Here is a 14677-nt window from a genome sequence, read left to right on the forward strand (position 1 = left end):
GCCACGTCAGTGGGTGCACCTATCGAAACCAGAGGCAAGATGGGACGCCTCTGTGCACGGGGGCACCTTTAGGGCCTGCATGAGCCCGAAGCACGAGCGAGATGTCTGCGCATCGTGTCAGCAGGGCAGGGCAGGGCAGTGCGGGAGGTATTGGTGGGCTCGTGTCGGTGGTTCTTGTTCTCCAGAAACTCAGATTCCCATCAATTGGCCCTTTCGGCCCCGAGCCAAAGTGGAGAGCTGTCAGAAACAAGCCAAGGCTTAATTTCCAGAGGATCTTGATGCTCCTAATGGCACTTAAAGTGACACGTCTCTGACCAGTAAGCCCCAGAGCTGGAATGTCTTACTGGGTTGCTGCTGACAGCCGTTACCTGTTTTATCAAAGGGCCTGCAGTAACATCTCTCTCCTACTGGCGATGGGGAGGGAGGAAGACTTGCATGGTTTGAGGGGGAAGATACCCACACTGCAGCAGCACCCTCCAGTCATCCCTCCTCTCCCTGTGCCCCCAGCATAGGGGCTCAGCCATCACTGAGTTGTAGTGTTTGGGGATGGCACTGTATGACCGAGGCTACCTCTGGCACCGTAGCCCTGCTTTGTTCTCTGATGCCGGCAGGTTTCTCAGCCCGTGGGTTTGCGCTGGTACCACATGCTTCTGGTGAAAAACAAACAGCTGGGGTAGCAATCAGGACTAAGCATACCAAGGGTCTGCAGTACCAGGCCACTATATGCTGGCATCTCTTTTGTTGAGCCTTTCTGAAGCAATGCCAGCCTGGCTATAAAGTGGCGGCTTGTGCTCTTTTGCAGCTTTCAGCTCACGGTCGAGATGTTCGATTACATGGACTGTGAACTCAAGCTCTCCGAGTCAGGTAAGTAGCCCATTCCCTCCTGGTTTCTTTGTGTTCCCTGTACCCCAGGTGGCTAAGCCATCAGCCCTTAACCCAAGCCTTGTCCCAGCCGAGCTCTAGTCCATCATTCTCTAAGAAGCAAGGTGCTTTGGTTTCTAGAGCAGCCACCAGCTTTGTTTGCTCATAGACAGAGCTGACTAAGCAGGCCCTTTTGGAAAGGCCATTAGCAAACCTGCGCTGGCTTTGAACAATGGCAGTTCAAGTGCGGCATTGAGCAGAGAGATGCATGTTCCCATCGACATGCAGATGTTAATGGCAGACGTTATGTGAAGCCCTAATCTCATAAACTGGGGAGTAGAATCAAGGGTGTTCCCTTATAAATATTCAGTTTTCTCTCTGAAACGTCCTCTTTGAGACCTGAAGGACTCGCGCTGGGGCTGCTTCTGTGTACTGCCCTTGTGTCACTCTCCAAGAAGCGATGGTGCAGACTCCAGCTGTTCCCCAGCAGGGACGGTCAGCCAGAATGGGGCTTGCAAAGCAGTCACGCTCGTCACGGGCTGCAGGGCCAGAGGAACTAAAACACTTGGGCCCTTTGCTTTCTCCCCAGAAATAGGGGGTAAAGACCCAGTGATTCTGCAAGGGAATAGAGCAGTTGTCAATACGAAATGGTAGTTGCTGTGTTACCGGGGAGGGAGCAGGAGGCAAACACTTAGTGTGTCTGTACTGGTCAGGAGGTCCCCCATTCCTCTCCTGGAAACCCAGACAGATACCTCGTCTCTGCCCCCACCCCAGTCGGTCACAATACTTCTGAGCCTGGAGGCCCAGTGTGGTAGGTGCCCTCCAGTCCCTTGAGGCATAGTTTGCAGCTGGCGGCGATTAGCAGTAAGATCCCAGAAGGATCTCGGCCTCCCTCTCCCCTGCCTGGTGCCACTGTACCAAGTTTGCCTGCGTCCGAATTCATCCCATGTCTCCAGGCAGCCTGTGGGCAGCACCACGTACTTTCCTGTTAATCATAAAGCTTTACTGCCTCGGTTCCAACCACCCAAGGGCAAGCTGAGCAAACAGAGGCCGTCCAGTCCCAGCCGGTGTGAGGTCTGGGGAGATCCATTACCAGCAGGCTGGCTTGTTGTGTTGGCTGCAGGCCTGCGTCTTTCTCATCCGGGACTGCACTGGGAAGCTGAGCTGCAGCACGTCATGTTGTAATCACGCATGGCAGAACCTGACCCTGGGTTCAAGCTGCATGTGAGCACATCTCATCCATCGGTGCCATGAATCTTCCCAGAGAGCAGGGGCAGGATTAGGGTGATCTGCCCAGCGCCGTGATTGGGAGGCTGCCCTTCCTCTGGCGGGAGCATGAAGCCCTGTGTAGTTCAGTGAGATCCCACCTGAAAGGGAGCCCCAGGCACCTGCCAGGAATCGTCTGTCTGCAGAGCCTGTGCTAAGCCATAACCCTCTGCCTCGGCCTCCTCTCCTTCCCCAGTCTTCAGGCAGCTCAACACCTCCATGGCTGTGTCACAGATGTCTGCCGTGCAGTGCCGCCTAGCCCCGCTCATCCAGGCGATCCAGGACTGCAGCCACCTCTACCATTACACTGTCAAGCTCCTGTTCAAGCTGCACTCATGTGAGTCTCCCCCAGCCATGTCGCCCAGGGAGAGGGTGGAGCATAAAGGGGTAAAGCCCTTCCTAGGGGCAGCCAGTAGTGTGCAATGTGCAATGGCGTGATGCCTATAAGGTGAGCCAACTCAGTGCATAGACCCTTCTGTTGAGCTGCACTGAGATGCACATTCGGACTCTTCAGCCTTTCTGAGCTCAAGGGTCTCTGTGGCTTAATATTTAGGCTAGAGGTTTGCTGCAGGGATGCAGCTGGCAGCAGCGGGGGAGTCATGGAGGGCTATGGGGTGTGGTACTCAGCAAACCAGACTGATGGATCCCAGCTAATGGCCCATTTCAGTCTGTGTAATGCATTTTCTTGGCACTCGGGCAAACACTCCACCACTGTCATCTAGATTTCACTTGCAGGGAGTCTGCTGCATGGTTTATAGCCCGGTTCTGGCACTGAATGACCCTGATCATGATAGCCTGAGAAACCACTGGGACGAGCGCTGCATTTAGAGATGGGTACAGGATGGAGAGGGCCTCAGTGTGCACAGGCGGTTGGGTATGGGAGATCAGTGCTCCTCTGCAGTTCCCCCCATGCACTGCTGAGCCTCGGTACTTTGCTTCCTGTTGGCACAATTGAGTGCCAGGGTATCGATGATGAACATGAGCCCTGGGCAACACTCCAGATGCTGCATTTTGCAGCTGCTTCACTCGGTGGTGGGGGTCTCTTGCTGAGGCCCCATGCTGGGTTGGAGGGTGGAGCTCCAGGTTTGTCTTGATGGAGGAGCTCAAGCCGTCAGGATTCAGGTTGGCCAGGAGAGGTCTGTGCCAGGATGGCAGCTGCAGTTGGAGCTGTAAAAGTTAAAGTGTAACCCGAGTGCCTGTCCCTGCAGCGCTGTGTGACCCGTGTGGTTTTCACGCATGGGGTGGATGCTTCCTGTAGATCAGCAGGGTTATCAGCTTGGCTTCACGCAGAGGAGACCCCGATGACACACGCCCTGATCGCCAGCTGTAAGCTGCTGGCATGTGCAGCCACTGAGCTCCCTGGAGAGCCGTCATTTTGCCAAGCACAGGGCAGACAGAACGCTTTCCTAGGACCCCTTCTCTGCCCCTTGGGATCCCTGGATTCCCTAGGACCCATCCCTGCCCCTTGGGATCAGGTCCAGGGTGATTCAGAGGCAGCTGTCCATCTCCCCTGCCCCTCTGATGCTTGATTTCCAGATGAGACATTTACGGGCAAACCTCCTAAAAGCAACTATCCTGAGGGAGAAGGCAGAATGCTCCAGGTGCCTGCTAGTGACTTGTGCAGGAAAGCCTTGTTGCATAAACACAGCCCCCGTAGCACCTGCCTCTGGGGTCAGGCACACCGGGATTCCCGGGTCTCTCTCACCTGATGCACGGCAGGTCAGGTCGGGTCCAACTGTGGCTGCCACTGTCATGGACAGTCACTATTCAAATGTTGGAGCCCTGCACGAGGACACGTGCGGTGTGATCGTGCAGCGCTCTTCCTTGTGGCTGGACCAGACGGTTTCTGTCTGCGCAGCACTGCGTGGGCAGTGCGTGCCGTCAGAAGGATGGGACGTGGGTGGCATTCCCTGGGTTCATGGCTCGGTTATCACTCCCCATCTCCTCGACTCCTGCAGGTCTGCCAGCCGACACGCTGCAAGGCCACCGCGATCGCTTCCACGAGCAGTTCCGCAGGTAAGAAAGGACGTCCCAGCCGTAGCCTTTGGGCCATAGGGAACGTGGTGTTCGGGTTAAGGGGGGTGCTTGCTACCCCACATTAACACCTGCTTTGCTTTTTGCCCCCCTGCTCCCAGCCTCAAAAACTTCTTTAAAAGGGCCTCGGACATGCTGTACTTCAAGCGCCTCATCCAGATCCCCCGGCTGCCAGAGGTACTGTTGGCTTTGCTTCCCCAGTAATGGCGACGTGACATCGCAGTGGCAGCCTCTGGCACTGTGCACAGCGTGCACTGATGCAGGGGGCTGCCTACCCCAGAGACCCTGGGGATGGGGAATGTGGGACACAGGGTGCTGTAGAGGAGGTCTCAGTGCTGAGCAAATGCTGCTGACCGCCCAAGCTGCCCTGTGGATGTCCAGGGCTCCACAGGTAGAGACACCAGTGGGCAATGCACCTTGGGGCGCCTGGCTGGTGGCTGGCTGCTCCATGCCACAGTTGGGTCACGTGGCCACGATGGCGCAGGACGTCAAAAGTGTATCTTGATGCTCCGGTGCTTTTCAGTGGGAAGCGCCATGCGGCAGGCAGCCAGTGTCAGCAGGAAGGGGGCTTTCACTCCAGGATTTTTCATTCCAGATGCCACGCCATAAGCAGTAGCTCCTGTCACTGAGGCCACGTCCTCTTTCAGCATCTGCTTACCCGGTCCTCAAGTTCCTCCATTGAGGAGACTGGCAGGAAAGGCCCCAGGGCCCATAGCATGAGATTCCCCCATTGCCACAAGCTGCAGAAGCACCGGCGCAAGGGAAGGGGAGAAGGTGGGGGTGCCGCACCGTGTGTTAGACCCTGACCACAGCATGCCATGTCCCGACAGAGCCCCCCTAACTTCCTGCGGGCCTCGGCGCTGGCGGAGCACGTGAAGCCCGTGGTGGTCATCCCGGAGGAGGCCCCTGAGGATGAGGAACCGGAGAACCTGATCGAGATCAACACGGCCTCTGCGGCAGAGCAGCAGGTGGGAGCCTGGGGTGCTCAGGCTGGACCACCCTCAAAAGGAGCCAGTGCAAGTCACGTGCTCTTCCATCTCCCCCCACAGCACTCTGTGTTGTGATGGTGGTGAAGGCTGAGTCCTTCGCTTTTAGCCACGTCCGTCCTTCAGGGACATTGCCAGGCCAGACATTGTCTCCCCTCCCACACAGCACAGCTGGGAGCAAAGCAGTCCACTCCAGCAAGCTGCTGATAGCTGAGGCTGGGCACCGCTGCGCCTCGTATCTAGTGTGGTGGGGGTGCGGGTCCCCCCAGGCTTGGCAGGAGCCTTTCTCGGCTGTGGCTGAAAGCATGCTGACCAGGCGGTCTCTGATTATTTGGGGTATCGCCTGTCAAGGGGCATTTGGGCTTAGTCAGGCCAGACCCTGGCGAGGACCCAGTGAAGGGCTAATGCTGTCCATTGCCTGGTCCCCTGTAGGTCACGTCAGACATATTCGAGCAGACATTCGGGCCCCCCAACGGTATCCGGGATGACAGGTGAGGGGGAGCAACACTGGCCGGGTCTGGCTGGGAGCTGCCGTTCTCCGGGCCGGTTATAAGCCTTCCTTTCCCATCCCCAGGGATCTCCAGATTGAAAACCTGAAGAGGGAAGTGGAAACCCTGCGCATGGAGCTGGAGAAGATTAAACTGGAGGTGAGGCCCCATGCCGGGGTAGCCTGGGGTCAATGGGGAGAAGGAGGTGGAAGGTGCTGCCAGTCAGGCTCTGCGCCGCTCTCAGGGAGAGGACAAGTCTGACATGGCCGTCAAGGCTTTCGTCTCCAGTTGGACCAAGGGCTGAATCCCCAGGGTCCCAGGCCAGACCCTGTGCGTGGGTGCTCGGGACGGCCAAGCTGTCTTGATCCAGAGCATCCGTGGTGTTTAGCAGATGTTGGTGACAGGTCAATATGAACCCTGGCATTAGCACCAGCCCCAAGGGGAAATGGGCCCATCTCTCTGCTTGCCTTTCTCCATGCCCACAGCAAGGATCTTTGCTGGCGATGCTTCAGCCCAGCCTGGGCTCAGCAGGGCACCTTCTCAGAGGCTCCCGAACTGCCCGGCCATGCTGCAAAGATTTCTCCCTGTTCCCCACATTCAGCAGAGTCTTTCAGCCAGGGTGTGAGGCCTTTTGTAGGGATAGTTGGAGGAGAAAGATGATGCCAGATATATGACTCTGTGAGGGACAGACCTTCTTGTGGTTGCTCTCTGGGCCTGGTCTCCACTGGGCCAGCTGGAGCTCCAGGGACTGGGCCTGACACAGGATGCAGCGGGCATGGTGGGGGCAGAAAGAGAGCAGGGTGTGTGTGTGTGTGTGTGTGTGTGTGTGTGTGTGCAGGCACCTAAACCCCAGAGGGGCTGAACCAGATGGTGGCTAGCGTATGTCAGCAGAAGAAAAACAGGCCCCAAGGAAAGAGGAACTGAAACGGTACAGTGTTAAAGCAGGAGAGATTGTGACAGCAGGTGCTGGGAAGATGAGGTCTCCCCAGAGCCCCCTCACACAGGCTGCATGCAGGTCTCCTGCACACGTGAGGTGCCTGGCAGGGTCAGCAGAAGCCCTGGCATGGGCCTGAAAGCAGTTTGTTGCCAGAACTGGTGCCATGCCAGGCTCTATGGTGCAATGCCTGGGCCGTGCATGCCTCAGGGTCTGTCTCTCTTGGCACCCCCAGGCGCAGCGGTACATTGCGCAGCTCAAGGCCCAGGTCAACAGCCTGGAGGGTGAAGTGGAGGAGCAGCGGAAGCAGAAGCAGAAGGCTTTGGTGGACAATGAGCAGCTGCGGGACGAGCTGGAGAGGCTGCAGAAGGCCAAGCTGGACAGTGACCGAACACAGAGGCTGTACATCGAGGCCGAAAGTAGGTGCCGTCAGGGGCTGTGGGCGGGGAGGGGGCTGCTGACACCTGGGTGTCTGCTGGGTCTGTCTGCAGGTGAGGATACATTTCACCCACCCATGTACAGCATGGCTGAATACAGTCAGCCCGGCAGGGCTCAGTGCTGCAGCCATTCTTGTGGTGCAAAGCATCAATGGGAAATCCCAGAGCCAGGCGCTGGGGCAGGCCCACCCCACGTGCAGCAGCCGGGCCCCGTGCCTCCTGTTCGGTGTGTTCCCCATCTCCGTGTGGCGCTGGGCTGACGCTGGGAGGTTTGTGTGCGTTTCAGAGAAGGCCGGTGCCACCGAGATCCGCTACACCAAGCTGAAGGAGAAGCACAGCGAGCTCATCAACACGCATGCTGAGCTCCTGAGAAAGGTATGCTAGGAAACGGACTTGTCCCCAGAGGCTCTCCGTGGGCAGCTTTATGTCCCCATGAGGTATTGACAGCCTCTCCCACCTCCTCTCTTGCTGCAGAACGCAGACACAGCCAAGCAGCTGACAGTCACCCAGCAGAGCCAGGAGGAGGTGGCGCGCGTCAAGGAGCAACTAGCTTTCCAGATTGAGCAGGTCAAGCGGGAGGCAGAGATGAAGGTGCGTGGCCAGGAGGCTGTTCTGCGTCCCCACAGACCTGGGAACACTGCCCGGGGCCTCGGGGAGGGTGGCAGGCATCAGCAGGGGCCTTGAGGAAGCGCAGGCTTGGGTGTTGTTCAGTAGCTGGACCGTGGCACCCTGCTTGTGACCTTCTCAGGGTCCAAGTGGGGGCAGAGGCAGCACCGAGTAGTTTTAGGTTTCTGCTAGGCACCAGCTAATGCTGCTGCATCCATCTGTCCCTACAGCTGGAGGACCAGACCTTGCAGATGGAACAGCTGAAGAGAGAGCTGGAGACCAAGAAGGAGGAGCTGATGCAGGCACAACAGTCTCTCGGCCACTCCAAGGAGGTAGGTGCCGCAGTGCCACATATAGTGGATGGCAGGGACTGGTTCATAGAGCAGCCCAGGTGGGCGTCAGAGTGCCAGGCTGTCCCATCCCAACATGAGGAGATCTCCCTGCCGCTCTCGCCGCCAGCAAAGCAGGTTCTCCCAGCACATGGTCCTGCACAGGGCAGATGGGGGATGATGTGGCACCCGTGCAGGGAGTTGAGCCCCTTCGTTCTCCTCTCCCAGTCCCTTTATGTCCTACGCCAGGGCTGGAGCAGCACGAAGCCCTGAATCCTGACAGGGTAGGAGAGACACAACAGCAGCGCTGTGAGTGGCAGCTGGAAGAGTGTTTCCCAAAGACACCCTTGGAAACCTCAGCAAGCAGGGGAGGAGTTCGGTGGGGTGGGAGGTGTAGGGTCTCAGTGTCTGGATGGGCCTGTTGCCCCCACGACAGCCCTGGGAAGTCCCTTGGAAACTTGAGGCCGGGCATCTGGGATAGTGCAGGGGCCAGGTGTGTGCAGGCTGTCTCTGCCAGCCTCCCATAGGAGGGGTTGGGGGAAGTTTGCTGTGCGGTGGGGTGAAAAAGCAAACAAAACATTAGGGATTATTAAGAAGGGAACTGTAAATGAAACGGAAAGTATCATCATACCCCTTTATAAATCCACACCTTGAATACCGTGCCCGGTTCTGTCCCCACACCTCAAAAAGGAGATAGGAGAACTAGAGCAGGTCCAGAGAAGGGCAGCAAGGATGATGAGTGGCACGAAGGGACTTCCATGTGAGCAGACACTATAGAGGCCGAGCTTATTCAGTTTGGAAAAGAGATGCTTAAGGGGGAACACGATAAGGGTTTACAAAATACTGAATGGTGAAGGGAAAGTCGAGAGGAATGTATTATTGACTCGCTCTCTCACCAGAACTTGAGGTGACGCAATGAAATGAGCAGGCCGTCAGTTTAAAACTAACACAAGGAAGGACGTTTTCACCCAGCATGTCATTAACGTGCGGGACTCGTTGCCACCGGACGTGGTGGACGCTGACAGCGTAGGCAGATTCACAAAAGGGCTGGACAAATGCTTGGAGGAAAGGGGCAGCAGTAGCTACTGAGCACGGGCATGAGGGGCACGAGGCTGGGCAAGCTGGACCTGTGGTCTGACCCAGTCGGTGGCAGTTCCTGTCTTCTTATAAAAGATGGAGCCCCTGCACCCAGGGCCAAATGTCATGTTCCCACCTGGATATGTAGGAAGCAGAGATTCAGGCCAGCCCGAAGCAGCCCTGGTTCCTGCCGGGAGCCATCAGTACTGTGTGTAATCGAGGATGGGCGCTGGCTTGTCCCAAGGGTGTAGGTGGTGCAGTGTGACATGCTGCTGCTTCCCTCTCCGCAGACGGGCTCCGAGCTGAGCTCGCGGCTGGAAGCTCTGAACGCCGAGAAGGACTCGCTGAGGAAGGCAGTGAGCGAGCAGGAGCAGGAGCTGCTGTCCACGAAGGGCCTGATCGAGGAGAAGGAGCTGCTGTGGCACCAGGAGGCTGAGAAGAGCGCGAAGGAGATCGGGGAGCTGCGGGGGAAGCTGGTGGACAAGGTACCGGGGAGAGAGCCCTGGTGTTGCTTGGGGGGCATCTTGTTCCTGCCTTAGTAGGGTCTGAAGCGAGGCGCGGGCAGAGAAAGTTCTCCTTGTTGCCATCAGTCGAGCTCATGTGCTGGCTGATGACTGAGGAGCTCCCTTTCCCCTCGGAGACTGCACGACCGGAAAGGCCTTGCACTGAAATGTTTGCGTGCGGTGACGCAGCCTCTCTTCGGTATCGGTGGCTGCAAATCACATCAATGTTCCTCCCTCTGTGATGGGGGCAGAAGCAGGGAACTAGGAGCCAGGACTCCTGGCTTCTTTTCCTGACCGACAGTACTTGGGCCATCGGGTATGGAGAGAGCAGGTGTAACTGTGACGAGGTGACTGGGGCAGCTGTCCTGGGCACTGTTGTAGGGGAGGGGGCACAAAAACAGTGCCGCTGCATCTGCATGATGACACTGGCACTGCTGCTCCCATGCATCCTGCTGCCCCAGCACCTGGCTGCCTCGCTACGCCTCTGGCACCACCCAATTATGACCCAGTCGCCCTTTTCTTGCCATGCTTTTCTGGTTGCTCAGACCCTCCCCCCTACCCCAGCCCTGGCCCATCGTGTAGCAGGGCTGTGGCTTGTAGCAGCTGGCTCTGCCCACCCCAGAGCAGGGAAGGTGGGCAGCTACATGGTGGAGGTGCCAAAGCTGGCTGGCATCAAGGTGTGGTTGCAATGACTTTGAGCCAGTCGTGTTGCCTTGGTCGTTTGCCTACCGCCACCACCTCAGTGTGGGTTGTGCAGCCTGTTCGTTGAAAACGAGGGTGGAAGGGACCTCAGGAGGTCACGTCTAGTCCATCCCCTGCTCAGAGCAGGACCAGCCCCAACTACGTCATCCCAGCCAGGGCTCTGTCTACCCAGGTCTTAAAAACCTCCAAGGACAGAGACTCCACCACCTCTGTGGGTAACCTGTTTCAGTGCTTCACTACCCTCCTAGTGAGAGAGTTTTTCCTAGTATCTAAACTTCCCTTGCTGCAAGTTGAGCCCAGTGCTCCTTGTTCTGTCATCTGCCCCCACTGAGAACAGTCCAGCTCCGTCCTCTTTTGAGCCCTGCTTCTGGTAGTTGAAGGCTGCTATTAAATCCCCGGAGTCGTCTCTTCTGCAGACGAAATAAGCCCAGTTCCCTCAGCCTCTCCTCAGAAATCATGTGCCCCAGCCCCGCAACCATTTTCATTGTCCTCTGCTGGATTCTCCCCAATTTATCCACACCCTTTCTGTAGTGGGGGGCCCAAAACTGGACACAGGACTCCAGATGTGGCCTCCCCAGTGCTGAATAAGAGCCACACAACAGCAGGGCTTGTGTATGCGTCATCCTCACCAGCAAAGGGATTCCTGCTGGTGGGAACCACAAGGCCCACAGTGTGTGACTCTTTGCCTGAACCCTACAGGAGAGCCAGGAGCAGAGCCTGCGGCAGAAGCTGCTGGACGACCAGTTTGGCATCCTGCAAGGGACAGTGCAAGAGGCAGAGAACATCATCCGGGATGCGGTGGCTAAGCTAGATGACCCCCTGCACGTCCGATGCACTGGCTCCCCAGGTACGGGGCTCGCTCAGGGGACAGGCACGGGCCACGGGGGAACCCAGGGAGAGGCAGCAGGTGGTTACAGCAGGCAGCCGCTAGCATTTTGTCCTGACCGCATGGGGAGCAGGGCTGGTTTGTAGCCTCCCCTGTTCCCAGGCAGAGGCGCACGTGCCCCGTCTCCTGCTGACATCCCTGTCCCTGCACGCAAGGCCCTCACCTGGACCTTTGTGTCCTTGCAGATTATCTTGTCAGTCGAGCTCAGGCGGCGCTGGAGTCTGTGAACACCTTGGAGAACGGGCATGCACGGTACCTGGTCGCCATGACAGGTGAGGTCCCTGTGGTGGTGGCACTGCAACTCCCAGTGCTAGGGAGAGTCTGTCGGAAAGATCAGGCAGTCGCCTTTACCTGCTTGTGGTGCGATTCGCTTGCCTGCAAAGCAGGTGCAGTGCGTGGCGAGGGAACAGGAGAGCTAACAGGGCGGGCCACAAGAAGGCAGATGCCACATAATGGCACGTGGGACAGAGGGGCCAGACATGCCAGCCGGTGCTCGTGATGCTGAGGCAAGAGCAGCTGCTAGCAGGGGGGCAACTGAGGCAGGAGACGCTTCTCTGGGCTGGGTGGGGGCAAAAGCCAGCCTCTCCTGCACTGGCTGCAGAAGACGACGTGTCTCTTTTCTTCCGGACAGATGCCACTGGCTTGGTGGGGGCCTTGGCCCAGTTCGCGCACCTGACAGCGGACGCCATTGTCAGTGGGAGCGCTACGTCGCACACGGCGCCCACAGACCACGCCGACAGTGAGTAGCAAACAGCGCGGGTGAGGGAGGGATGAGCTGCATCGTGGGCCTGGCCATGCCCACGTGTGGGATTCCCTTGCTGCCTCCAGACAGCCTATTCCTTGCCCACTATGGTGCTGGGCACGGGGCAGGTGTTGCTCCCAGACTGGGTGCTGTGCCCCTCAGCTGCTGCCCCCTCTTGCTCAGAGGAGCGAGAAGGTGGTGGACAGGGACCAGTGGCAGCAAAACGCGCTGTTTGTGTGCTGGCAGAGCTGACGGACGCCTGCAGGGACTGCGGGCAGCGCAGCCTGGACTACCTGAGCGAGCTGAAGGACCGGCAGTCGCTGAGGCAGGCGGACACGGCGGACGTGAGGAGGACGCTGCAGGGCATCCTCCAGCTGGGCCAGGTGGGGACGAGATGCCCTGAGGCTCCCGAACCGGGGCACTCGGCCGTGGGGTCTAGGGCAGGGGTGTGGGCATGTCATGGCAGGGGCTGAGCATGATTGTGCCAGACAGGGTAGAGGGTGTGCGACCTTGCAGCCTGGCGGTGCTGACTGTGCCAGCTGCACGCAGGCCTGGTCCCAGCTGTGCCACCCCTCCCTTCCCCCTGGGTGGCAGCTCATGGGTAGCGTCAATGAGGCTCTGTCTCCCTGGATGTCCCTGAGGGCCGTGTCGCTTGGTAGCCAAATGTTTTCCTGGCTCTCAGGGTGCTGTGGGGTGGGGAGAAGGAGGTGGAAAGCTCTTGGGTTGTGCTGGGGGAGGTGAGGGGGTGGCAAGAAGCAGGAGGGCTACGTCGCTCAGCTGGTGCTGTTGTCTGGGCGGACGGGTGCGATGGCAACGACCCGGTGACTCCCTGAAAGGAAAGGCAGGACAGGAAAGCTGATCCCTCGACAGGGTGTGCGTGAATGGCAGCTTTGTTGAAGTAGGGCATGGGAAACCAAGAGGACAGGAAGGCAGGTGCCTGGTGGGGGTGGCGAGAGTGAGGTCTTGGACTGGGTAGACTGCAGTGAGGCGGTGCCGGCAGTGGCATGCATGGGCAAGTGCCATCAGGTCCCTTGTGCCAGGCTTTGTCCCAGTACCGCTCCAGGCAGCCTCACAGCAAACAGCCTGCTCCACTCTGGAGAGCAGCATGTGCCAGGCTGCATTACCGACGTGCGGGGTGCGGACAGGGAAAAATCAGCCAAAACGGGACACAGTGCTCCAGGTGTGGCCTCACCAGTGCCAAATAAAGGGGAATAATCATATCCCTTGATCTGCTGGCAACACTCCTACCAGTGCAGCCCAGTATGCTGTTCTCCTTCACACCGAGGGCACTGTTGACGCATATTCAGCTTATTGTCCAGTCACTCCTAGGTCCTTTTCTGCAGGGACCCCCCCAGGTCCATCCCATGCTCTGAATCAGGTACGCTGCTTTGGTGTCTGTGTGCTGGAGGAGCTAGGCAGCTGGGAAAAGGTTTAAGAAAAGGGGTGGGTTGGTGTCCCTTTGCAAACACTTCTGGCTCTGCTTGGAAGTCCTTGGAGCAGGGTAGGAGATCGGCAGCACAATAGCTCTGGGAGGCCAAAGCCTCACCTGGCAGGAAAAATTACCCCCAGTGCCACTGTCAGGACCGGTCAGCTTTGTGCCCGAGTGCCTGGCCTCTGCAGTGCTGGAGCGCCCCGTGGGCTGAGCATTGGGCTTCCTTTGCCATTGCAGGAGCTGAGACCCAAAAGCCTGGACATCAAGCAGGAAGAGCTGGGCGATGCGGTCGAGAAGGAAATGGCCTCCACCTCGGCGGCGATTGAAGATGCCGTCAGGAGGATAGAGGTGAGATGGATGCTGGCGTCCGCGTGCACCAGCTTGCTGTGGCGGGTGGTAGTTTTCTCCTTCACGCACAACTTCCCTCCTTGTGTGTTTGGGGGGTGGGAGGTGAGGAATGAACTCTCAGCGAAGCCGTCTCTTGCCCCCAAAGGAGCACGAGGGACCCAGGCAGGTGTGAGGGGGCAGCTGAGAAAACTGCAGCCCTGCGGGGGTCTGAGGCTATGGAGAGGCTGGAGGGCTGCAATGTGGCGGCTAGGCAAGAAGCAGAAATGAATGAGAAAAGGGGGAGCAGTTAGAGGGGAAAATAAGTTGGTTGTTAGCTCAATGCCGAGTTATGCCCCCACTGCTCCCAGTTGCCTAAAGGTCTGAACTCAAGACTGCACAGGAAGCCGACACGTGGCAGTTCGGGCTTCCTGCGTAGTCTGAGCTGCAGAGCGAGGGCAGCCCGTGAGCCAGGCTGTTAACAAGCAGTCGTGGCTCTGGGCTTGGTTTCTGGTATGAGGAAGATGTCGCTGCAAAGAGGCACGAGTAGGAGGGACAGAGTGCCCTCGCACTAGGCCAAGGAGCACAGGAAACAAACAGGCTTAATGGTGAGAGAGCTGGTGTTTTTTATAAGCATGGTGTGAGGGGTAGGATGCAACCAGAGTGCCTACGTGTCACTTAGTCTGGCTGCACCGATCCCGTGTCCCCGTGCGCCTGGGAAGGGCCAGTCCTGCACCCAGGTAGCATGTGCTATGTAGCGTGCAGGCACACAGCTGCACCAGGCAGGCCAGAGCACGCGCACGGGCACACATGTGGCTGGGCTAGCAGAGGTCAGGACTAGCAAAGGTGGCCCTGCTCCACGTGATGTAATGTAAAGGGGCAAGATGCTTCCTCACAGGTGCAGGGGCTGGAGGTGCCAAGCAGGCTGCCGGCCTCAGGTTGGGGACTCGCTCTCTTGTAACAAGTCATCCTCAGCTCACTAGTGTGCATCTCTCTCTCCAAACAGGAGATGATGAACCAGGCCAGAAGCAAGAGCTCTGGTGTTAAACTAGAGGTGAACGAAAGGTAAG

The 14677-nt window shown here is 58.1% G+C and overlaps 1 protein-coding gene across 1 annotated transcript in view; it reads left to right on the forward strand.

Annotated features, from left to right (window-relative positions):
• The window catches only part of HIP1R (huntingtin interacting protein 1 related), a 43696-nt gene that overhangs the window by 21727 nt on the left and 7292 nt on the right, over positions 1 to 14677 (forward strand). Inside the window, exons 7-24 of the mRNA XM_014598514.3 lie at positions 803 to 864; positions 2324 to 2464; positions 4086 to 4143; positions 4263 to 4338; positions 4992 to 5129; positions 5580 to 5638; positions 5722 to 5794; positions 6805 to 6988; positions 7293 to 7381; positions 7481 to 7597; positions 7843 to 7944; positions 9309 to 9503; positions 10923 to 11070; positions 11295 to 11381; positions 11741 to 11848; positions 12098 to 12234; positions 13521 to 13631; positions 14614 to 14672. Of these exons, the coding sequence (XP_014454000.1) occupies positions 803 to 864; positions 2324 to 2464; positions 4086 to 4143; positions 4263 to 4338; positions 4992 to 5129; positions 5580 to 5638; positions 5722 to 5794; positions 6805 to 6988; positions 7293 to 7381; positions 7481 to 7597; positions 7843 to 7944; positions 9309 to 9503; positions 10923 to 11070; positions 11295 to 11381; positions 11741 to 11848; positions 12098 to 12234; positions 13521 to 13631; positions 14614 to 14672 (1944 nt within the window). The remainder of the gene's footprint in view (positions 1 to 802; positions 865 to 2323; positions 2465 to 4085; positions 4144 to 4262; positions 4339 to 4991; positions 5130 to 5579; positions 5639 to 5721; positions 5795 to 6804; positions 6989 to 7292; positions 7382 to 7480; positions 7598 to 7842; positions 7945 to 9308; positions 9504 to 10922; positions 11071 to 11294; positions 11382 to 11740; positions 11849 to 12097; positions 12235 to 13520; positions 13632 to 14613; positions 14673 to 14677) is intronic.

The sequence above is a fragment of the Alligator mississippiensis genome, chromosome 10 (genome assembly GCF_030867095.1).
Source record: "Alligator mississippiensis isolate rAllMis1 chromosome 10, rAllMis1, whole genome shotgun sequence".
Lineage (NCBI taxonomy): Eukaryota > Metazoa > Chordata > Crocodylia > Alligatoridae > Alligator > Alligator mississippiensis.